Below are 26,122 nucleotides of genomic sequence, written 5' to 3'. Positions count from 1 at the left end.
AAAAATACCGTACTAGCTTTGCAAGAAAGAGTCGAAACTACTACTTCACTGAATTGACAACATACCTTAAAAACGAAATCAGCTGTTGACAATACAACATTATCAGCTGTCAGTAAAATAATGTCCAAAGAGTTTATGATACCCATAGATAATTAATTAAATATCTGCCCTCATTTTACTACGTGTAACTTTACTTGGAAATTTTGTTATTTGCAGGATTGGCATCGATTCGTTCAGGCCATACTGTACATAACTAAAAGTCTGTGGTGGTTAAATAACTAAAACGGTGCTTATTTATCTATACATGTAATATTTATTTTTATAGATTATTTTTTTAAGCAGATGGCAACCACATTCATAAATATTTTAATAAATAAAAATATTGCTTTATTTCTTTCCTATTTTGCCTATAAAACTAGCATCCATGCCACGCAATAAAAATGCGAAAAAGTGCTTGATCTCGGGACCGTAAAACAAACTAAATAAAATTTTATTTCTGTAAAATGTCAAATGTCAATGTCAGTTTACTCTGGTGTCTGGTACATAATACCTATGTCGGGCTAAGTTACTTGTTAGTGTGTGAATTTTTAATTTCTTAGCATGAGCGTTTAGGAAATAGGAATACGTTATAGATTTATTTATAATCAATCCACTAAAGACGGAATAATTAGTTTATATAATAAGAACTGGCTGTATGGTATCTGGAGCATCTCTTAGCCGATACGACATAATAATTTTTCGTGAATCGTAACAGATATTTCAGGATTTTGATATTGTGAGGACTCGAATGCTGCTCTTGGCTCTTAGTTAAAAATATAAGTTCGACAGTTTTAAATATGGCCAAGGAAGAAGATGATGATAACTTGCCTGATAAAGATGCTGCAAAAGAATTCTACGCAAAGTATGAGCCTAAAGAAATAATAGGAAGGTAAAGTATTGATGATAATATTTGATTACTTTGATCGACAAGTATTTCTACACAGCTCGCTTTTAATAGTAATATTTTTGTATTCATTAATTTTTTAAAAGTGTTATCTTAAATGCTAAAATCTTTTCAAATTTAAGACTGTATTAAATTATAAAAATTGAATTAGTTCTATTAATTACATATTATATCAAATAATTTATTAAAGTGAATTATATTGTAGGCATATGTAATCAGTGTTCAGTATTATGAACACATTTCAGCTTTTGTTTAAATCATTTTAATTCTGTTGAGGTTAGAGCTTACATCATCAAAGAACATTTGTGTAGAATTTATAGTGAACTGACTTTATCTTTGTATCAGAGGCTGAACTGCCATCACACTGGTTGACAACAGTCTGTTTGTTCTGCTGTGTTTGACATGGATTATTATTACAGCTCAGGAGACAATATTTTTTCTTTAGTCCCAGAATCATTTTCCTGTATGATGTGTCCTGGAGAACATTTCGTTAGGTCTCTTTATATTACAAAAGCCTCAACCGAAGGGCCCAAAAATATCAGTATTTACTATTATATATTTAATTAATTCACTTAAAACTAATAACAATCATACATCTACTCAATGTAGAGTGTAAGGTTTGGAATACAATTTTCTTATGTGGGATTAACAAAGAAAACTTAAATGCTAAATCGGCAAATGCTTCCTCCATACCATTCACGTAAATACCAAAGTATTATCCTAAATGTTTGGAGGCATAGCTGAAATTTACAGTTCAGACCATAATATTGTCATTTTTATGCCCAGATGATGCCGCTTAACATGATGTTGATTTTCTGCGCATTCTGTAAATTACTCCCATAACCCCTTAATTGGTACACAGACCTAATTTGTATGGTGTCAAAATGGAGTTAACTGTGAACCAGACATATTATGTTCGATCCGCTATGGTCTCAGATTTCTTTTTTTTCTTTATTATCAATTTTGGATAAACAAGAAAAGCATTAATGTCAACAGCACACTCAGCGCCATACATTTTTTGTTAAAATATTTATTCATTAATTCAGGTGTGCGAGCACCCTGCATTGGACTTAATTTTCTCATGTTTTTTGTTTAAAAAAAAGTATGGAGATGTAACCTTTTACATAAAATTACAGTTAAATAATGTTTTGTATTGAAATATATTTAGCAATTTCTATAAAACATTGTCGTATTTGTTTGATCTGAGGGTTTAAATAAAAAAATCCTGTAGGGAAAAAAACTTCAACTTTAGCCAATGATTGACGAAATTACAAAGTCTTTATCCCTACCATTATTAATCAACAACATAGCTTATTTCATAAGGAACTTATAAGGGCCCATTATAAGTAACATGCCTACACTCATCATAAATGGGAAAAAATGTTTATATTGTAACCGGACCCACTCAAGTGCCTGTGAGATGTGCATGGCCCTCCCAGTTGCACCATTTTAAATTCTATTTGCGTCGGAGCTGAGGGGATAATCAAAAAATGGTTGTAAACTGATAGCATATTTTGGTTTAATTATAATACTTTTTATTATAGAGGCATAAGTTCTACAGTAAGAAGATGTATAGAAAAAGAAACTGGGAAAGAGTTTGCAGCAAAAATTATTGACCTGAGTCAAGAGTCACAGGATGGAGTTGACACTCATACAATGAGAGATGCTACTCGACAGGAAATCAATATATTGAGAATGGTGGCGGGGCATCCATATATTAGTGAGTGAGTTATTTATTTATGTAAAATTTTAACCGAATGGGCCATACTAATATATATATAGTTTAAGGATGAGATCTATGGAGTGTACTTAGACTTGTTCAGATTTTACCTACATAAAACTTAGATGAGTGTGATATTATGTGAACTTGACTTTCGCATTGGCTGCAAGCTAAGCTTAAGCTCAGCATAATTTCAGCTGCTAAATAATTATAATAGACAATATGTTATGTTTTTAAAGTGATAACCCTCACTTCTAGGATTAATACACAAATAAAATTTGAAAAACAAAATTTTATGAACGATGCGGGATTTGAACCCATGACCTCCGGCATTCTGTGCCGGTGCTCTAACCAACTGAGCTAACCGTTCGAGTACAGCCTCGTTATAAAATTCTGTTTGCTATGTTCAACTCTCCAATGAAGCCACAACCTGAGAGTTTGAATCCCGCATCGATCATAAAATTTTGTTTTTCAAATTTTATTTGTGTAATTATAATAGAGAAATCAAAGATTATGCTAAGCTTACACTCAGTTAAGTTTTATGTAAGTAAAGTCGAAGTAAACTCGATATATCTGTCTATTTGGTTAGATAAGCTAGAATTAGTTTTGACACACCCCTGAAAGCTACTAACACAATCCAAAAGAGAGGATTCAAAATTTGTACCTTATATAATTACCACATTATGGTGTACCAAAATCATTATACTAAAGTCTATCATTGACATAAACACATGTATAAGAAACACATTAATTTCTAATTGTCTGATTTTTCAAGATGTTTGAATTTATTTGTTATGATTACTATAACTACCTATATATAATCTTTTTTGTTATTGAGCCTAGGCAGGTTGTTATATGTAATTGTTATTATAACATGACTGCAGTTTGTTTTTGTGTTTGGCTTTCACACAAATTTTACACATACCTTGAATAGGAAAGGACATTATAACCCGAATTTTTGAGATTTCCTGAAGATGTAAATTTCAAATTTTGGTGCTAAATGCTAGCCTGTTAAATGGAACACAGACACATCAATTTTAATTGAGATAGTGCTTGCATAGAAATCTTGAATTATAAAAGAACATACAGACAGAAATTTAAAAAATCATAGAAATATTTATAAGAAAAACATTAATCAGACTTACTACAAGCAAAGACTAATTAAATTAGCTAATTTGTTTATATTAAAATCTAATGGATAAGTAGTATCCATTATAACATCATTAACATTCAAACCATGTATCAGCTTTGATGGTTTTTAACTTTACTTAAATAGTTAAGGGATATCCTCAAAGTTGTGCCCATATGATAATCATGATGGACACAGGTCAACCTGTGTCCATTGGAGTGCCAAGAATCAGCGAACTCATCACAAGCCTATCAACATGTAAGTGTCTATTTAAATTAAATTTACTATCAAAACTTGATTGGCATGTGCTGAGATAATGAGTGTTCCTTCAAGGTACCTTATACTAATGCCCTGTTCTTCAAAAATGCAACTAAATGACAGTGAATGAAATATTCAATTAACTATTAATTTATTTAATTTTTAGAGTGCTATTATAACAGTTATTTGACTATACTGTCTATATTGAATCATATATACATTAAATATTTGAGGTCAATGCAGATAATTCAAGTTATGTGCTCTATACAATATTCATTTTATTTATTTGGGTTAATAATTTTGTCTATACATTTATACTAGTATATAAAACAAAATACCCCACCACATGTGTCACACATACATTACTTATAATAAATTTATTGGGGTTAAGCAGGATATCAACTGTAAAGTAGATTCAGTAGATTGAGCCACAACCTCAGTATTGAACAAGATATACGGAAATTTATGAACGGTTGGCTCAGTTGGCAAGAGCACTCGGACAGAACCCGAAAGGTCGCAGATTCGAGCCCCGCATCCTTAATAATTAATAATTTTTGGTAAAATTTGTATAAAAAAATTGTGTTGTGTTAATGTGCACAGCTGCACATGTTGTTGTGTTTATGTAAACACAAAAACATGTGCAGCTGATTTCTTGTATCTATGTGACATATTATTATTATTTACAAGTACTAGTACACAAGTGAACAAACCGGCAACACCTCCTTTTAATACAGTAGGTACCCCATTATTGCTCTAGTTGGGAAGTTAACTAACGGAATGTAACACTGTAATGTATTTGCAACACTATGGTTTAACCGAAGTTTACCTTTCTGAGTTTGATGTGGGGACTTTCTCAAATTAATAGTGTTGCCTAGTATTCTGTTATTAATGTTCAACATAACCCCTATTAACCAGGATCCATTTTAATGTTCAAGAAATAATCAAACTAACCTTAGTATTATACTAACTCAATTTGTTTTATCATCATCCCATAAACATCCACTAGGCCTCCCTCAAACGCTCACACATTAACAGATCTTGGGAGGTCTGCATTCAACAATTCCTTGCTATCATCGTCAAAAATGACACCTTTGAATCACAAAGCCACTCTTACATCAATAATTGTGATCATAGTCAAATAGATCAGTAACTATGATAACTATAACCCTGTAAAGGTGTTGGTCTTCTTAATCTCCTATCCTGTATACACATTGTACACATTGAATTAAATTTCTGATGTTTCACATGTATACACATCCTTAACTGAAGTTGAACTATACCTTTTTCGTTTCAGTCGAGCTACAGGATGTGTTTGAATCAGAGACATTTATATTTCTGGTTTTTGAGCTATGCAAGAATGGTGAGCTTTTTGACTATCTAACATCTGTTGTCACTCTATCGGAGAAGAAGACTCGGTACATCATGAGGTAGGCAATATATATGTGTACAACTAATATGTTAAGAGACTTGTATCTATGGTAGCGAACAAAATAATCTTTTTTTAATTTCAGTGCAGTAATTTAAGTACTAACACCAAATCGTAATATCTATTTCTCACTGACTATTCGAAATTAATTATTTACTTATTTCTATAACTTCAATATAGTTCGAAATTATTATTTTGAACACGAAAAACAGAAAAATAAGCTTACCTTGTAAGCTAATGTTTAAGAGAGTATTGAACCTGCAAAGTGGTGCTCTCTTTATGTATACCAAGTCTTGCCATAAATACGGAAACTAAGAAAATAAAAATTCTATTGCAAATAACATTTATTACTTTTAAAATGAGTGCTAGTTTAATACATAAATATAAAACAATTAAAAATATAAAGCTTATTGGAAATGGTCTCCATTGGCTGCAATACAGTCCTTTAAACGTTGAGGCCAGTTATCAATAGAAGCACACACTCTTTCCATGGGAAAACTCTTCACTACCAATTGTACGGATTGTTTTAGGGACTCCAAATTATCAAGCCGTATTCTCTAAAACAAACTATAAATCATAATCCAGCGGATTAAGATCAGGAATTCACGACTGCGTAGACCGAGCTTAATGATCCGGTGCCGAGTCTTGCTTTAATGACCATTACTGGTTATTGAACATGGTTTTGTTAAGGGGCTTCAGTACCTTCTCAAGAATGTTATCTTGATACATTTGTGCTGATGTTTTGATACCTTTTCACAAACGTATGGCTCAGTCACTTCTTCATACCTTCAACTTTGATTTGGATGGGGTATTCCCCACCAAACTATTACTGAAGTCGGATAGAGTACGTGGGCAACGTTGCACTCTGTCGACTAATTGGGAAGCTTCCTTGGAGCTTTAAGCATAAATACGGTCATACTGCTTCAGAAGTTGTTTCGATTTCTTCTTCTCCCGAGATAAAATCTTTACTTTCGGACAGGATTTCTTCGAATTCTTTCCCTAACTGCTTTGACCAACTTTTGCGTAAGAACACTACGAGGTCGGCCAGATCTTTTTCTGTCACAAACGGAGGAGGTCTCATTGTACTTCTTAAAATCCCGGTACACAATAATTTTACTAATACCAAGCGTATGGAGAGTTTTAAAAATTGCATTTGGCTCAAATTTGTGTAATGCAATCACAGCAATTCGGTTCTCTTTATCACCGACTCCATTTTAATATTGCAAAATATTGTACAATGAATTGGCGCCAAAATGTGAAAACTCAATGATCAATCATATAAAAATGACAGATTCCAAATTCAACTGTAATAGTTTGTTTATTTTTAATTGTAACAGTAATTATGGCTAGACTAAGTATACCTAAGAGATTTCGACCTATGTATTGACTGATCACGATATCTCTGGAACCATAAGGTCGCTAACTATGTGCCTGATGAGAAAACTCATGGTCGCTTAAAGTGCAATGAGAGGGCTATGCTTGAAGGAGTTTTCCGCCGAGATCGAATCAAGAATGTGGAAATCCATAGTCACCAACATAGCAAAAATCAGTCCACCACGTACCGGAAGACGCAGTGTTGGTAGGCCCCCCACAAGATGGACTGCCGATCTGGCGGAGATCGCCGGAATACATTGGATCAATCGTCGAGGAGATCTTTGGCGGAGGCCTTTGTACAGCTGTGGACGTCTACTGGCTGATGATGTTGATGAATGAAGTCCAAAATAGTCTATATAAATATATGCTTAGATAATACATTAAATCCAAGTGAAATAGTATTGATGAAAAATTACAGAATGAATACATTACATATTTGTTAGTATATTTTCATAAATTAACATCAAGGTTGCATCAAACGTGAAATCTAAGTCAAGTACAATTAGAATTATTAATAGCAAGCAATGCATTGTATGAAATAATATTTGCTTAAGATATTTGGGTTTCTTTATTCTTTATTTTTTATTATTAAATAATATTAATATGGTGTTTGTAGGTTTGCTATACTGACTTGCTATAGGGATTAGATGGGGATTTGATGCTTTTGAAGAGATGTCTAGCTCTTAAATAGTCATTCTGTTAAGCAATCTTAATAACATGATTATGTATTGTTAATTTCCGCTATTTAATTTAATAATTAATTTTTTTATGAATGAAATTTGTAAAATACATCCAAAAAGGTAATGATAGTCTTAAACAATCTTGCATAGAGTCCTGTTAAATGTACTCTATGTGACTATATCCCTACTAATATTATAAATGTGAATGTAAGTTTGTTTGTTACGCTTTTACGACTAAACCAGTTAGGATACTTTTTATCGCGAATAAAAAGCTTGGAGGGGTTGGAACAGGGCTGGATGTTTTTATGGAAGATCGTCATTTTCGAATAAGACACCATGAAACTTTGTATTTAGGCACTTGATAAGAAATAAATATTTGTTCTAGCGTTTTTGAAATTTCGACCTGTGTGAGGTTGAACAACGGGTATGGAAGTTCTATAGTTGGTAGTTTATAAAAATGTATTAACCACAGCAGTTTGTATGTGTATTATTTGAAAGTATGTTAAAATATTTAAAAAATGCTGCCCAAAGTATTCATCACACGCGGACGTAGTCGCGGGGAAAAGCTAGTATTCAATATCTCTTAACTCCCTGAGTGGACTTTGACTAAAGTTGGTGTGTATTATTTCATTATGATAACATTATCAAATAAAGGCGTTTTCATCAGAACACAGTAATATTAAGGTCAATACTTTTGTCCATACTAAAAAGGCAGTCTCCCATTTGTTGATATATCTTTTCTTCTTCTTCAGTAAATATAATATTTGTTTTTAAAATTGTATTATATCGTATCAAAAATGAGATTCGTAGGAGAATCAAATTCACCGACATAGCCCAAATAATTGCGAAACTGAAGTGGCACTGGGCAGGGCACATAGTTCGACGGATGGCGACCACGTACCGGAAGACGCAGTGCTAGCCGGCCCATAAGATGGACCAACGATCTGGTCAAGATCGCCGGGATACGTCGGATGAGGGCAGCGCAGGAGCAATCGTCATGGAGATCTTTAGGGGAGGCCTTTGTCCAGCAGTAGATGTCTTCCGGCTGATGATGATGATTTTTTTTTAAGATTACTTATAATTATGCATCACAGGGCTTTTATCTTAGCTTCTAAAGTGATTAGTAAGACAATAAGCTCAATTTATTTGCATTAATATTCTTTCCATATGGTTGTCCAAATTAATCAATAAAAATAAAAGTTGCGAGTTGGTTTTACAAATAAGGGTTTTCGTTTCATCAAAAAATAATGAATGCGTGAATATGAAATCATAAACCTTTTACGAAAAACTTAACTACATATTATGTATTTACTCTCTGTATGTGATGGGGCTCTAACCCAAGAAGGTGAAAGGAATCGGGCTCAAATATTTTTGTGTCCTTAGTTATGACAGATTAAAAAGTGAATTATATTAAAAATATTTCCTTAGGTGTAATATTTGTAATGTTATAGAAGAACCAGTGAGAGGCTCCTTTGCGAGCAACGGCGCCTATTTCTGCCGTGAAGCAGTAATGTGTAAACATTTCTGTGTTTCGGTCTGAAGGGGCCTTAGCTAGTGAAATTACTGGGCAATTGAGACTTAACATCTTATGTCTCAAGGTGACGAGCGCAATTGTAGTGCCGCTCAGAATTTTGGGTTTTTCAAGAATCCTGAGTGGCATTGCATTGTAATGGGCAAGGCGTATTAGTTAACATCAGTTCTCATCTTGATCGTTTCATCCCTAATTTTCATACAAAAAAGAAGATCTCTTATTCTATCTACTTTAAGAAATTTCTATATGGATCATTTTTCTATGAGGAACTGATATAGTCTGTTGTAAATGCTTACAGGCAAGTGTTGGAAGGCGTGCGATACATACATGACAAGGATATTGTGCACCGCGACCTAAAACCTGAGAATATACTTTTGGATGACCAGCTCAATGTTAAGATTACTGATTTTGGATTTGCAAAGGTGCTTAAAGATGGAGAGAAATTGTTTGGTAAGTTAGTCCAAAGGAGTGTGCTAGCAAATCCTGTGTGTGTACGCCTCTCGTCTCAATACCCTCGTAGGTGAATCGAACTATGGCCCAATTGATACATTCATACAGTCTACACCTACAAAGAAAATAAAAAACAATCTTATTAATATAATGTTATATTGCGACACTATACTAACACGAAAGCACATTCAAAATTAAAACATTTACTAGCTTAAACAATTTGTTATTTTTTAAAGTGATGACCCTCACTTTTGAGTTAATTACACAAATTAAATATGAAAACAAAATTTATTAACGATGCGGGACTCGAACTCGCAACCTGAGAGTTCAACAAGACATACAAGATTTATCAACGATACGTCACTCTAACGGTTGGCTTAGGGGAAGAGCGCTCGCACGGAACTCGAGAGGTCGCGGGTTCGTGTCCCGCATCGTTCATTAATTTTTGTTTTCAACTTTAATTTGCATATTGTGCTTGTTATAGAATATTTTGTTTTTCTTTAAATGTTGATGTCGTTGTTGTTATTGAGTTCTTCGGGTTGAATGCAGCAGACAAACTCCATACCATTCCATTCAAACGGATATAACGTGAAAATGAGAAACCCTACAACCGTGCGATAAACTTCTTGTCTCGCACCATCGCATCTAATTTATCGAATCAATTAAGGCTGGGGACCGAGCCAATGGCCTTGAGCGGAATCGAGCGGAGCTAGGTTACCTCTCTCGCACAAGATCGCCGTTGTTTTAATTCAGAATTAGAAGCATTTTAATTCATTACAAATATGCTACAATTTTCTTTACAAAAATAACAAAACTATGTCATGTTAAATAGTATTGGTGTATAATTAATAAATGTTCTTATAATTTTTATTTTGGTATTATATTTATAATTTATTTTAGGGACTTTTTCGCATTCTGTACAAAAAATAGAAATGTAAAGATAATATGAATTTTCTTCTCATATTCTGTAGATTTAAAATTTTTTTTTTTTGTAAAAATATAAGCTTTGTATAAACCATCAATTATGCGCTATTTAGGCGCTTCTTGGTATAGCGGCCTTAAAGGCTGCAACTTTCAAAACTGATACGACTTAGAGACCTTCAAGCGTAGAGCTTGCTCGTACAATCACATTTTTCCAAAACCGATACGACTTAGGGACCTTAAACTTTGAGCATACACCCCTGCAACGCATCTCTTGATCCCTGGTATGCGGATGTCCATGGGCGGTTTGCATGACCACTTCCCAATGGGCCCGTCTTATATATAAAAAATAATAATTGTGCCCATTCTGTCCTTTTTTATTGCTTGTTATATTATACAACGTCACCAACAAGCTTCTTAAAAGTTGATGATAATATGTATATGTAAAAACTATAAAAAATTGTGGACAGAATTATGTGGCACCCCGGGATACCTGGCACCGGAGACGCTGAAGGCGAACATGTTCGAAGACGCTCCGGGCTACGGGCGAGAGGTCGATTTGTACGTATAATAAGGATACATACATAAATACTAGATTGTTAACCGAGAGGTCGGCTATAGTCCGAGTAGGAATTGATACTTTTACCCGTGTTAAACACTCTACTTTTCATTTCGAATATGAGGAAAATAAAACTAGTTGTTTATCTAAGCACAGATTAGTATCCCGCCAATTTATGTACACCTTTTTAATTTCAAATATGGAGATTACCACGTAATCGTTGCTGTTTTCCGCTCAAAGAAGTATGCTCTAAGTTCACACTGGCTGTTTAGAAAGTCACATAGCCGCAGCATTTTTTTTAATTAGTTTTTTTTTTACATAAAACTGCTATGAACAGTTCTAATTTTAAAGTTCATTCCGGCCCTTAGGTGGGAAGTAATTTGTATGAGTTTTTCCCTCTCTACGGAGGGAAGCAGCATTTTTCACCCAATAATCAGATCAAAACAACATTACTTTCCGAGTATGAGAAATGAAAACTAATAATATAGCCTTTTATTCTTTTATTCTACAGAAAAGACAATACTTATGTCTAAGTTGTATGAAATCTATGTTGTCCTCTACTGATGGCATAGTCCTCCTCCAACCTTTTCCACTCCTTAATGTCTATTGCAACCCGGCTCCAGGTCACTCCTGCGAATTTTGCCGAGGTCGTCCTCCCATCTTTGGCTATATTTGGATATATACATAAAAAGGCAAATTAAACTGTTCAATAACTCTTTTTTAATATTATATATAATACATATTACACGCAAGGAAGATTGGGAGTGTTGCCATAAACAAAAAAATGGTTGTACTCACTTTAAAAAAAAATATAATTTGTAAATTTTTCTTCATTACTCATACATATCATTCAATACTAAGTTAATATTGTAATAAATTTATCTGAAATGGGGAAAGTGCTCTGATATCTATAGTAGGTTTCAACCTAGTATAGAATCTGTGTATTTTAAAAAACCAGTATCAGCTCGATCCATTTGACCTCGTGCAGCGCAGAGCAGCTCGAATTGACGGGGACCCAGAACACTTTCTGTGAACAGCTCGATCACTTGGCGTTGCGTAGAGACGTCGCTTCATCGTGTGTCTATATCATTAAAATGGGTAGGGCCTTAGATAATTTATACATCTAGATAAACTGTGAACACGACGAAAAAAATAGGGGCGAACTGTTAATCTCTATTTTCTGCAACGCACGCACACTAAAACAAAGTTATATACGTATCCCGATTGTAACACATAGCTTGTCACACACACAAAATTAACAAACCAGGCCTGTTGTCATACGTTGCCTCACAGTAAGGGAGGCTTTATCTAGACGTTTAAATTATCTAAGGGTTCTGTTCGTTTCGTCACTTTTTCTCATAAAAAAAATCCCCTTATATTTACCCCCATTTCAATTGTAGTAAAATTGATAAAAATTTGTTTTATTTTCAGATGGGCTTGTGGTGTTATAATGTTCACATTGTAAGTAGTTTTGACAGACAGCATTATCTATACATATGCTTGGTCTGATCTTTTATCTTTTACTAAACGCAGACTTTTTTTTATGGAATAGGAGGACAAACGAGTGTACGGGTCACCTGGTGTTAAGTGATCACCGCCGCCCACATTCTCTTGCAACATCAGAGGAATCACAAGAGCGTTGCCGGCCTTTAAGGAAGGTGTACGCGCTTTTTTTGAAGGTACCCATGTCGTATCGTCCCGGAAACACCGCAACAGGAAGCTCATTCCACAGCTTTGTAGTACGTGGAAGAAAGCTACTAGAAAACCGCACTGTGGAGGACCGCCACACATCCAGATGGTGGGGATGATATCCTAACTTATGGCGTGTCGTATTCAATAGTATTATAGTTGTTATTTTTTATGGATTTTATTGTTCAGCCTTGTATTGTTTTACTGGTTTGCATTATTTTTAAAATATACTATGTTTCTTAAGAAGAGTTATTAGTTTTTGGTCATTCTTTCAATTGGCATCATAAAAGTAGGGGTGTTTTTTTTTACATTTAAGTCGGTTCGATTCCCAGACGAGGCAAGTAATTTTTCGAAAATCTTTGAATGCAGAATTACTAACTTTTAAAAATAACATAAAGTCTTCTTTCAGTAAAATAGCCTATCTTCGATATTTAAGGTACTTTCCCTTCATGTCCCATAACTTTGGGACAGCCTGTATAATATGTTTGAACCTTTGTGTAATTAGCATGTATTTGAATTGTATTTTTGGTGACTGACGTTGAAGAGTAATCTTTTGATTATATATCAATAAAATATTTTTGATTTTGATCTGTTGGTCCGACGGGATACTGGTTCGGTTTCATTAAATAACATGTGTATTTCCAGATTGGTCGGTTGCCCTCCCTTCTGGCACCGGAAGCAGATGGTTATGCTGAGGAACATTATGGAGGGAAAGTACTCCTTCACCAGCCCCGAGTGGGTTGATATCTCAGGTACGTACCTACCGTACATATCCGTGGGAGGTTCCTTTGTACCGGATGCCGGCTTGTTTATGGGTACCACAGCGTGAAGCACACTAATGTGTAATGTTTATTGTGTTTCGGTCTGAATGGCGCCATAGCTAATGAAATTACTGGGTAAATGAGACAACATCTTATATCTCAAGGTATCGAGCACACGAGTAGTGCCGCTTAGAATTTTTGGATATTTAAGAATCCTGAGCGTTACTGCAATACAATGGGTAGGGCGTATCAATTACCATCAGCTGAACACCCTGCTCGTCCCTTATTTTCATTTAAATAGTATGTTTTCCTGATAGGTATCTTATATTATCCGTTATATTCATCCGTTTTTATAGCCTATAGATTATTTTGCGAATTAGGTCGTTTAAAGTTGGCCGCTTCGGTACTATAATACGTATATTTTCATAATAACAATTTTATATTTTGCCTTGAACGGTTATTAGTTATATAAGCGAAGTTTTAATAGACACATTCCCTATCGGATCAAAAAGTGCAACTCAACAGCTTTCAGTTACCGTGACTCGAATCCTCCTAATTAAAAGCATTCTATCGCTAAACATGTACCCCCTTATTCATAATAGTCTGCTAACTTAAAACATTGCTAATTCTCATTCTGTCTTCTTCTATTGACCTAAGTCAGAATGAGAAAAAACACTCCTAAGAGGCTGTTTAAAGTTAGCGGACCATTATGAATAAGTGGGGTAATAAATAGTTCGCATGGCGTGAACCGAACGCCGCACTCGCGTTAAATACGCGAAGGTCCGAACCGAATGTTGCGGCAGAGAACGCGACTAAACAAATAAGTTTAAATTAAAACCTTTTTTGTTTATCTGAATTCAAGGTTTACAATAATTAGATTATAAAGAACAAGATTATAGATATTTTATTGCCAATTATTCACAATGTAAACTTTTGAGAAAAAGGCTAGTTAATAATTTATAATTAACCAAATATTAATAACATTCGTGATATCTTGCAGAAGACCCGAAGGATCTAATAAGGAGATTTCTAGTTGTCGATCCAATGGAAAGGATCAAAATATCTGACGCGTTGGGGCATCCGTTCTTCCACACGAAGGTATTCTTTGATTTATGTAGTGCTAGTACTTCTGATTTATTATTCTTAATTATTAGACAATTCTTGAGGCAACGAGCATGATTTTCAATTAATTTAAAAAATATATTAAATTGGAATCATAATATTGGAAATATTAATCCAATTTTTATCGAAACTTTTACATAATGCTTTTTTTTATACAATACTAATATTATGATTCCGACGACATATTAGATAATAATTTACATTACCATACACAATTCGTGTATGTCACTTTTTATTTCTCCTTATCTTTTGCAGTATTCATAATTTTCAATTCAACATTATTATATGCATGTAATCAATGCCGAAATTTTTGTCAATGTCTTGGGATGTTGTAGTCTTATAAATTGATTAAGGTAATGCTATCTGTTCGATGTTAAAATCGATCTTGTAAAATTTAGTTCAATAGATATTGAAGTACCCTTACTTTAATATATAACATTATTTGATATGTAAGGCGAAGGCTGTACGTAAAGAAATTATTATCATGATCTATGCCATAGCATCCGAATTGAGATATCTTGAAAGACCGCGGGCACACACTGAGTCAAGACGCTCAGTAATTACTTGACTAATATGGCTTCCTTCAGGTGCGGACGTTACCATAGATGCTACAAGGTTAATGTTGCTATTATTATACCCTGATTATAAATTGGTGATAAAAAACGTGAAAAAGTATACACATCTAAATTATTTGGTTGAAATGCGAATTCATATAGTGACTATAAAACTGCCTATTTTCGAATGCCCGTCCGATTTCGCTTACTTTCTCTTTGTTACATTTGTGTAATAGATGTATAAAACTGTCTCACAGTTCGGGCAGTAGTTATTGGTATAGTTATAGGAGGAATTCCAATTCGAGATTAAATCAAATCATAAATATTTTTATTTCATAGATAAATCATATTACATTTGAAATATGTAAATTGTTTGTCATACAGCTCATTCGGAAGGCAGATTTCCTCAGAGAAGAATGAGCAAGAAACTTTAAGGTTGCTCTTTTCAAGGCATATTAGGTGTTACAAGTTTACTTATTTTTAATGCAATTTACAAATCACTTCTATTACAATATATGCAAAGTGACGCAACAAAAATACTCAAATGTCGAAAACTAAAAATAATAACATTTTCCGTTGTGTGTATCGTAATATACTAAAGTATCACTCTAAAATTATAAGTGTGGTCTAAATACATAAAAATAAATATTGCATAACTTTTTCTCTTTGTTATATAGCATAAAATACATCCGAAAATTAAAATGTAATTTTTTGTGCAAACTTTGCTTTGCCACTGGCAATAAGATAGAAGCTCTGACATTTGGCTCGTCTAAATATTCGAAAAACGTAAATAATGCTTCAAAAAAATCTTGGTCGTAGTGACAGGTATGACAAGTCTTATTAAATTATCTGTTTTATGTTTGGTAACCATTATCAAATAAAGACACTCAAAATAAGTTTATAATTTGGCTGAATGCGCATACAGTGCAGTGCCACAAAAAAAGTTTATAATTAAAGTACCTAGAAAATGTTGATTACCTCTGAGTTGTCATTTTGACAGTGACATTTCATTGTTTACATTTTTGATCTTGAAATTACATTTTCGACTATAGTTAGTAGTTAGTGTCAGTCTAAGAACAAAATGATTTTATGTATCGTTTGGTCGTTAGGTTTTTGAGAAAGGTTCTAAACACGAACGACGTCAGAATATCCACAGTATATCTACATCGTTGTCGAAAACCACTACAGTTTGTAAAGTGATAAACATTGGACGCGCAACTACTTGTTCCATAATTATCACCAAGATATCCATATTGACGGCGGACTGACAATAAATCGTCCTAAACGCTCGGATGTTTTGATTAGGTACACGATAAACAGTCTCTAAACAGAATATCCTTAGAAAACAGACGGGGTTTAAAACAAAGAACACGAATATGACTCAATGAGTTATTACTTAAATTACAATTTGAATTCACTACTTTTTTCCAAATAATAATTTTATCACAACACTTAAAATAATACGTAATCACAACGTACTACTAGACTGACACACGAAACGATAACGGCACTAAAAATAATTGGAAATACATTCTATTATCCCTGACATTTTTATACATTGCTTGTTGAATGGAACAATGAATTGATTGGTATCAGCTGCCTGTTTAAGCTTTTTTTATGAAAGAGAGGACAAACGAGTGTACGGGTCATCTGATGTTAAGTGATCACCGCCGCCTACATTATCTTGCATCACCAGAGGAATCACAAGAACTTTACCGGCCCTTTACAAAAGTGTACGCGCTTTTTTTGAAGGTGCTCATGTCGTATCGTCCTGGAAACATCGCACAAGGAAGCTCATTCCACATCTTTGTCGTACCCGGAAGAAAGTTCCTTGAAACCGCACTGTGGAGGAACGCCAAACATTCTGATAGTGGGGATGACATCCTAATTGTGGCGTGTCGTGCGAAATCACTTTGGAACTGGCTGTTTTGTGACGTAGCGTAGTCCTCCTCTAAAACCCCCCTTCATTCATTTCCATCCAGTGCCACTCTCCAAATTGTGGCCAAATCATCCTACAATATTTTTATTTGTCTCCCTTTGTGCCGTTTCCCATAAATACAGTAAATAATTTTTAAATGGTTCTACACAACCAAACGCCACGTGCAGACCTTTAATACGCTCCAATAAAAATATTTATTGTACGTCTAGCCTTCGCCTAGGAATTAACAATCTCCGCAAGACATTGAACTATTTCACATACCAAAAATACTTTTTCCACATATTTTTTCTGCATGTCGCTAAAATGTATTGTCGCTGTTAGCTATGGGACCAGGACGTCACGCCGCTGAAGAAGTCTTTGTCGACAACCAGCCGAAGGATGTCCAGAATAGATCAGATTGCCCTGGTAATGTTGCACACACATAAGCATGCTTATTATGCACATCGTTAATGCACGAACTAAAGTCCCCGCCACGAGAAGCTATAAATTAAGTACATGTATAACTTCTACTGTGTTGAATACGACAATATTATTAGCTAACCAAATAAAATTAACTGTAATTACTATACGGGTAATACAAAGTAACGACCTGTTCAAATCAGGTGGGTTATATTTTAACGATAGAAAGCGAAAGCTCAATGTTTATAGTACAGGAACGAGTCCGACTCCTTGGATGTAAACATTTGGTCCGCCATTTTGAAGTAGACGTCAAGACGTCGAATGCGCTTGAGGTTGTTTGTTATTTGATATTTAATTGTTTCAATTTTTAGTTGTTGTTGTTAAATATTGCGATATTAATGGTTATTAAGTATAGTAGTTGTTAGGTTTTTACATATTGCTTTTTCACTTTTGAAATTGATAAATGAGTGATATTAATACAGCTAATCAATTTTGAAATACACGCGGGTGAAGTGGAAGGCAATATAGTCATCTAAAACCATATTCTTAAATATTATATACATATAAATATATCACAAAAATTTTATTTTACCTTCCATCCAAATGTTGCGAGCCCCTGAATATTTGTTAACATAATTTATAGTGTCTTATGACAGGGACTATAACTGCATATATACGTTTTTATGCACATATTTTTTTTAACCCGGATATAAATGTTTTGAATTTAACCAATAAATACGAAGAACTGCTTTTTGAACTTCCTCTTCGGCCTAATATTATCAAGGAAGCAAGCTCTTATCTTACGAATCTCACAGAGCAGCTTTCAGTACAAGGTGACGATCTGAGACAACGAAGCTATCGTTTCAGACCCGGTTCTAAAAATGTCAAGAAGATTAGTAGAAAGCATGAGCTGTTAATTATGTTGTGATATATTTTAGTACAAACATTTTCTTAACCTTAGTTTAATGAATTTAATTTTTTTTATCATATTATGTTTTAATATTATTATTTTATTTAATCAAAATTTCCAAAATGTCTTCGTCATCAATAATTGATAGTGAACACAATGCGCTGTGGTTATTTTATATGAAAATAATCAAGAATTTGTGAATTATTAGACTAAGCCACTATAAAGAATTAGAAGAAGTAATTTTTATTAAGTTTACTCTTATTTGACACATAGTCAACAAGGTAAAACAAATATATTAAGATTGGTTAAAAAGAGTAATTTAAGCGAAAACACTGCTATGTTTATTAATACCAAGTACACATCTTTGATAATTTATGCGTCTAGATAGAGTTTCTTGCTGTTAAACAAGTGATAAAAGTAATATTAGTTTAGTGTGCGTGACAATCCGCCCTGCGCTGCCCACATCCAACGTATTCCGGCGATCTTGACTAGATGTTCGGTCCATCTTATGGGGGGCCTACCAACACTGCGTCTTTCTGTACGTGGTCGCCATTCGAGGACTTTACTGCCCCAACGGCCATCTGTCCGTCGAACTATGTGCACTGCCCACTGCCACTTCAGTTTCGCAATCATTCATTCAGTGTGCATAAATTCCTCAAAATAGCGGTTAGTTCTAAACATAATTTCTTTTAACGTTTTCACAGCTGTCACAGTTATCTAGACGTATAAATGATCTGAGGTAAAAATTTAGCTTTAATGTGTACTGTCATATTCACACAGGCTATAAAGTCGAGCGGTTTCAACGCGCGCGCCAAGTTACGACTCGCCCTGATAACCGTCCGCGCCGCAGTGCGGTTACGTCACCTGCCGCATACCGCCGCAAGAGCGATACCGCTGTACGACGCTCTCGGTGACCCCTACACGCTTCGGGTGCTCCGGAAGGTACTACACACCTAAACAATTTGTTATGTTTTTAAAGTGATAACCCTCACTTCTAGGATCCTCATACAATTAACAAACAAAGAATACAAGATTTTATGACGTTACGTCACTCGTATGGTTAGCTCAGTTGGAAGAGCACTCGCACGGAACGCGAGAGGTCGTCGTGGGTTCGAGTTCCGCATCGTTCATAAAATTTTTGTTTTCAAATTTTATTTGTGTATTAGACACCTGTGTACTCACACACACGCACCACATCGCGCGACACAAAATGGCGTCATCTGTTGATACCGACAGCTAAATTTTATCAGAATGATCCGGAAAAAATTTATTTCCATATCAAATCTAATTAGAAAACCCTCTAACATTGGTGCTAAGGTTCTTTAATTTTATATTCCAACTTACCACTGTCTATAAATGTATTAAACTCTTTTTTTTATGAAAATGAGGGACGAGACTATCAAGACGTTCAGCTGATGGTCACTGATACGCCTTGCCCATTACAATGCAGTGCCGCTTAGGATAGTTGAAAAACCCAAAATTTTGAGCGGCACTACAATTGCGCTCGTCATCGTTGCCTTGAGACATAAGATGTTAAGTCTCATTTGCCCAATAATTTCACTAGCTACGGTGCCCTTCAGATCAAAACACAGTAATGTTTACACCTTACTGATTCACAGCAGAAATAGGCACCGTTGTGGTACCTATAATCTAGCCGGCATCCTGAGCAATTAAAAGAGACTCCTACTGTCATTATTTTGTTTGCTTGATCTGTTAGAAATATATATTATTTCTTGTTCTCTTGCAATCCCAGGCTGTCCGATCACTTAGATATTCAGCTGAGTAGTAGTTCGATTTACGACAGAGCCATTTTTTAAGTGCTTTGTTAGTGTGCATTGCTCAAAATAGAGGTTGACCTCACAGCTGTCACAGTCTATCTAGACATATAAAAATGATTAAAGCCTGATTGTTACTTTGCTAATGTCATCATCGCATTGTAATTATTTTTCTCCAAAAATTTTTCAGAGGCCCAATATACAGTTAAAATCTTTTTAATAATTTTTAGGTTATCGACGGATGCGCTTTCCGGGTGTACGGGCATTGGGTTAAGAAGGGCGAAGGTCAGAACAGGGCAGCCCTCTTTGAGAATACACCTAAAACGGAGCTGAAGAGCTTGTACGTTAGCAATTTGAGTCGATAGACGCACTACGCTTGCTTTTGGATATCTCCTCACTGTCTCTGCTCTCCTGATACTAGAGGTAAATTTTAAACTATCTGTTAAATATTATTTAGTTAGCCAATACTTAATTATTGTATAGGTAACTGACCTTTGTACAAAGAGGAGTATTAAAACACGAATTTGTTATAATAGTATCACATTAGTAGACAGCTATTTGGCTTGTCTACTCGTACGCGAGTAGCTCGCCTGAGAAGTCTACACGATACATATTTGCTGGTGTCTAATCGCAATACTCCGTGATATCGACTTGTTTTCATTGAAAAACGGTGAAAAGGTCTATGACAACTATGTCAAAAATTGGAAAATAACTATAAAACATAAAAAATAAGAAAGTTACTCGGCAGGCTGACTCGTACGCTAGCATGTCTTATCGACCAAAGGAAATAGATAAGGATGAAATTGTAAAACTTTTTTTTTATATTGGAAAGAGCAAACGGTGAAGTGGCTCGACTGATGGAAAGTAAAAAAAAGCAGCCGCCCACGGACATCAGCAAGAATAAGGCTGGCAACGCATCTCTTGACAAAAGTCTCTAACAAAGAGGATGTAAATACTACATAATGAGAGGCACGACTGCCTAAGAAAAAATTGAAATTTATTTTAGTATAAAACGTGCAATGATTTGACATAAGTTTGAAATAGTCTTAACAACAATATGGCGATTGGCGACGAAGTATAATCCGGCTAAGTTTGAAAGCGAGCGGTTGCTTAAAACGTAGTGGATTTCGGGGATCTCCGTTTTTTACAAGAGTTACAGGATATCAAATTAAACCTTTACTACTCAGTCTGTTAATTCTTTTTAGTAGGAATTTTTTTCTTGAATTGACAGTACCTATTGTAAATTGCCAAGCTATTCGGTCAAATTTACTTGTATACGTTACGATGATGAACATTGCCGGTTTGTAGACTATCAACTTACGGCCATTTAAATTGGTCTATCTGATGTCCTTACAACGGATTTAAATTACTATTAATGTTAAAAAATAATTTATATGGTCTAAAATTGTACTTATGATACTGTAGAAATACTGTTTTACTTATCAAATTAATATTTTGTATAAGTTGCGCTGTAGAGTGTTTTTTTTTTTTATGGAAAAAGAAGGACAAACGAGCGTACGGGTCACCTGGTGTTAAGTCACCACATCCGGCCACATTCTCTTGCAACACCAGAGGAAACACAGGAGCGTTGCCGGCGTGTACGCACTTTTTTTGAAGATACCCATGTCGTAGAGTCCCGGAAACAACGCACAAGGAAGCTCATTCTACAGCTTTGTAGTACGTGGAAGAAAGCTCCTTGTAAACCGCACTGTGGAGGACCGCCACACATCCAGATGGTGGGGATGATATCCTAATTTGTGGCGTGTTGGCGGCAGGCATCAGGTGAAACAGCTCTTCGGAACACTCCCCGTGATAAATGCAGTATAAGACACAATTTAGTGACGTCTCTACGCAACGCCAAGTGATCGAGCCGTTCACAGAGCACTGGGTCCCCGACAATTCGAGCTGCTCTGTGTTGACTCTCTCTCTCTCTACCTCAGTGTAGACAAAATATGTAAATTTTTATTGTAAAAGGATTATAATTTTTGTTTTACAGTGGAGCGAATTTACCAGGAGAGCAACAGCTAAGAAGAGATTTAGAGAAAGTTGTCGCCGTTGTTGATTCAAAGCTTCGGAATAGCGTTTTTATAACTAGTAAAATTGTTATTTTATTTATATGTTTACCCATCTTACCTTACACTAAGTATACGTTGTTAGAACGTAAATTTTGATATAAATAGATAGCGCAGTACAAATGTAGCATTGGTAAAGAAAGCAATAAATTTGTGACTATATATAATGCTTAGTAATTATATCTCATTATATTATTTGTACCTTGTAGTAAGTATTATTTAGTTTGTGATACCTGATTGGTTTGATCACCGTGAGTTTTTCGGTGTTAGATAAAGTAATAATTATGAAATAAAAAGACAAAATGGTATGTTTACAAAGAAATGCTTTTGTAGAAATGTAACGTTGTTAAATGACATATTAGGAGTCGTTATATTATTATTATTTGAGATAATGTTTATTTTGCGGCGATAGTTGTATGGGCGGCGGTTATTACATACCACCAGGTACTGGTTTCTCGCCCAATTTATAAAAAAAAACATAAAATTTTATATTCCGCACAAACTCCACGAAGGAGTATCTATATGTATATCTCGACGAATCCGCCCATCTATCTCCACGAGACAACGATTACGAATCTGTTAAGTTATACTAGGATGCCGCAGTCGCTCGTCGTACCGTTTCGCTGCGGCGTTTATTTGAGCGAAGCGAGGTAAACTAAGTCTGTGTACAAAAACAAAACAGAATTAATCAAACAAGATTTGATAAATCGGGTCATTTTTTAAATAAATATAAATAGCGCGTGCTAATTTAGAATAATTTTTAAATCATGTTTGTTTTTAATTATAATAATTGAATCAAGTCGAAATACAAAATTCTGTATAATATAATAATAATCTAGAAAATCGAAATCTTTCAATGAGTTCAAAAAATTTTAAAATCGCTTCAGAAATGGCCGAGAAACAATTATTCAACACAGAAATCAATTGGAGTCACCCGGTGGGAGCTTCGCTAAATTATAGAAAATTTATCATAGTACAAAAAGCTGCAGTGAAGTGCATAGATTAGAGAGATAATAGATATCAAGTAAAAAGGCGCGAATTTACCATAGACTATTGTAGTCTATACAGAATATTTTAACCAATTTCATTTTTAAATCATGTTACTAATTGTTTGCTTTCCAATAAAAAAAAAATAACAAAGAAGTGAAAACATTATCAAGATGAGGTTCTTAAAAGAAAAACATTAAAGTAATTTTTAAAACATTTGCTCAAAAAGTAGACGTTTGTCTGATTTTTAATCTACAACCGCATGAAGGGAAGTTTCTAATCAAAAAGTTTTCTCTACATTTTTTTTTGTATACATTGAATATAATACTGCGTAAATATGTATAACTACTATAAAAAGACGAATTAATGATTTGAGATAAATAGATTTTTTTAGTATTTATGTATAATCTTAACGTATAACACAATTAAAGTTATTTTGAGTTTAGGTAAATGGCTGTCATCGAAGTAGCTTAATGCATAGAAAGTTTAGTAACCGTTAGGGCAGACCTAACATTTTTGCATATTTTATTATTGAAGTTAAAACAAAAACAAATTATCGTAATGATAGTGATGAATATTAAATTAATTTAACATCGCCCCAATATTATATCAAGAAGCTACTTTTACCGGGAAAAATCTGTAATTATTACTTATTCAAGGATTAAACTTTTTTTTATTGATATTCTTTCTTTGTTTTATTTTTTCGCAAATGGCGAACGTGCGGAATCGATTTGTTATATTATTATTGTTGACCCGGGGAGGTAACGTAACTATCATTGACTAGGTGGTAACCCAGAGCACGTCGGTAGATGACTATCCAATATTTTTTATTTATTCATTAAAAATAACCTGTTACTAAAAATTTGACACTGGCTGATCACACTAGAGATATTATTACTTTGGAAAATTGTCTTTATCAATGGAAATAAAATAAATTTTCTGAAAAATAATCTTTCTTGCTTTCTTATTGGTTTCAAATATTTTATTAATTAAAGTACCTTTGAATAGCTCGGTCTAACTTCCTTGCCTATTAATTATTTTTATTAAGTTAAGATAATTATGATTTCAATCATTTGGGAATCTACCCATAAAAATCCACCGCGGGGCATTGATGTTAAAAATTTAATTTTAAATTAAAATATTAAAATGTTAAATTTGTTTTTTTCGTCAATATCCATAATGTATAAACATCAGCCTGTTACAGTGTTATTCTATGTATATATTAATATCTCCTTTTTTACTTTTTATATGCGTACATGTTATTGCAAATTTTTATGACAAATCCATATTTTTAGCTACTAGATCTGGTGACAGCGATTGTAGATGTTTAGCGACAGAACAAAGTAGTTTTTGACTTACTATTTGTATAACAAAAATGACGAAACTCCGTACCGTCAATGAGAAGAGGTGGCAAAAATCTAATTGCCACTCTTAAATAACGTCATCACACTTCGGGATTTCATATTTCTTTTATATTATAATCTAGGCAAAACGGTGCAATAGAAATACGCGAAAATTGGGAAAAAAATCCTGCTATTTGTAAAACTTATTTGTGTGATATTTATTTTTACTTAAAATCAGTTTTATACCACCCAGGCTGCCCTATATATATATATATATACCACCTTATTCATAATAGTCTGCTAACTAAAAGCATTGCTAATTCACACTCTGTCTTCTATTGACCTACGTCAGAATGAGAAAAAACACTCCTTAGCGGCTGTTTTAAGTTAGCGGACCATTATGAATAAGGGGGTTAATATATTGTATTCGTGTATCTATTATGTGTTAGATTTGTTATGATTTAGAAATAATGTGTGTATTCGTTTTATTTGGATTGTGAAATAAACTATGATGAAAGTGTATATTAAACATTATTTACTTTGATCCATCGATTATTGTGACATTCGATACATTTCTTAAATACTCGATAGTATCAACCATAGATAATTTATATGTCTAGACTCTAGATAGAGTCTCCTGCTGTTAGACAACCGATAAAAACCTACATACATAGGCCTACGTCTTACACTCGCGATTACTATGACACTTTGTGGTAAGTGTTGCATTGCTCAAAATAGAGGTTAACTCAACTCAATATTTTTCGACGTTTCCTCAGCTGTCTATCTAGACGTATTTAAATGATATAAGCTATTAACATGGAACCTTGCTTAAACATTTTTAAACTATATGAATGTATTAAACAAACTGTATGATAAATATTATATAAAATACGAACATACTCCAGATGTTATGTGACCACCGCCTCCCGTATTTCGAAATAATAATGAGAGTGTTCCCAGCGCTTTTTTGACGTATGTTACCCTAGTAGTTAGCAGGCCTGTCCCACTCCTCGTGTAGGTATTGCAAATGTAAGTAGGTACCTACGCGCGGCGGCCTCAAATATTTTTATTCAAAATAGAATGTGACATCACTTAATGAAAGTCAAAAACTACCACCCATTCCAAAAAGAGTGCCTCAGAGCTGAGAAGAATGGGCGCACGAACTTTTTTAACAGGCTATTTTTTTCATTAAAAAATATGTTTATAAAGTAATATTGTGCAATTAATCTTATTATTTAATAGCCTGAGGGCGGTCGCTCCATTCCTAATCTGTGGAATCCTGTAAGGTCTCACGAGCGAGCAGTGACATACTCGCGAGTTTTGTTCATCACCTACTTCACCAGTCCGTCTTATCATTTAAAAATGGAGAAACATAAGAAAAGCAATGCATATTAAAGGTCATTGCGATCCAAAATTATTTTTTTAAGCTTCGAGACGCTGAAAAAATCTAATTTAAATTAATTATTATGATAACTACCTATTTATTTCCTATATACTAAGTAGGTTTGACAACGAAAGAATATTGATTTAAAATTACGATTACATACCGATGTAGGTATATTATAGAAAAAACTGAGTTA

General features: G+C 34.1%; 1 protein-coding gene and 1 non-coding gene across 3 annotated transcripts; one reads left to right on the top strand and one right to left on the bottom strand.

The window, feature by feature from the left end:
• The first annotated feature begins 542 nt into the window (after positions 1–542).
• LOC126966996 (phosphorylase b kinase gamma catalytic chain, liver/testis isoform) lies at positions 543–25,084 on the top strand. Of its 2 annotated transcripts, XM_050811301.1 has the most exons (12): positions 543–928; positions 2,488–2,663; positions 5,345–5,477; positions 9,360–9,511; positions 10,903–10,993; positions 12,423–12,452; positions 13,326–13,432; positions 14,442–14,539; positions 17,378–17,461; positions 19,146–19,307; positions 20,371–20,563; positions 22,137–25,084. In XM_050811301.1, exons 1-11 carry the CDS (start codon positions 837–839, stop codon positions 20,503–20,505), a joined length of 1,260 nt encoding a protein of 419 aa, XP_050667258.1. In that variant the 5' UTR covers positions 543–836; the 3' UTR covers positions 20,506–20,563; positions 22,137–25,084. The 2 variants fall into 2 exon arrangements, with proteins under 2 accessions (XP_050667258.1, XP_050667262.1); XM_050811305.1 differs by lacking the exon at positions 17,378–17,461.
• On the bottom strand, positions 2,960–3,033 carry Trnas-aga (transfer RNA serine (anticodon AGA)). Its single transcript has one exon. It is a non-coding gene; the product is annotated as a tRNA-Ser (tRNA).
• Positions 25,085–26,122: the final 1,038 nt, after the last annotated feature.

The sequence above is a fragment of the Leptidea sinapis genome, chromosome 1 (genome assembly GCF_905404315.1).
Source record: "Leptidea sinapis chromosome 1, ilLepSina1.1, whole genome shotgun sequence".
NCBI classification, from domain to species: Eukaryota; Metazoa; Arthropoda; class Insecta; order Lepidoptera; family Pieridae; genus Leptidea; species Leptidea sinapis.
This window is presented reverse-complemented; position numbering and strand designations above follow the sequence as displayed.

Bases quoted from the DNA above. Each gene is read 5' to 3' on its own strand.
- LOC126966996 (XM_050811301.1), top strand. From the start codon at position 837: ATGGCCAAGGAAGAAGATGATGATAACTTGCCTGATAAAGATGCTGCA. The intron at 13,433-14,441 runs GTACGTACCTAC...GATATCTTGCAG, and splicing joins CGAGTGGGTTGATATCTCAG to AAGACCCGAAGGATCTAATA. The intron at 19,308-20,370 runs GTACTACACACC...AATAATTTTTAG, and splicing joins CGCTTCGGGTGCTCCGGAAG to GTTATCGACGGATGCGCTTT.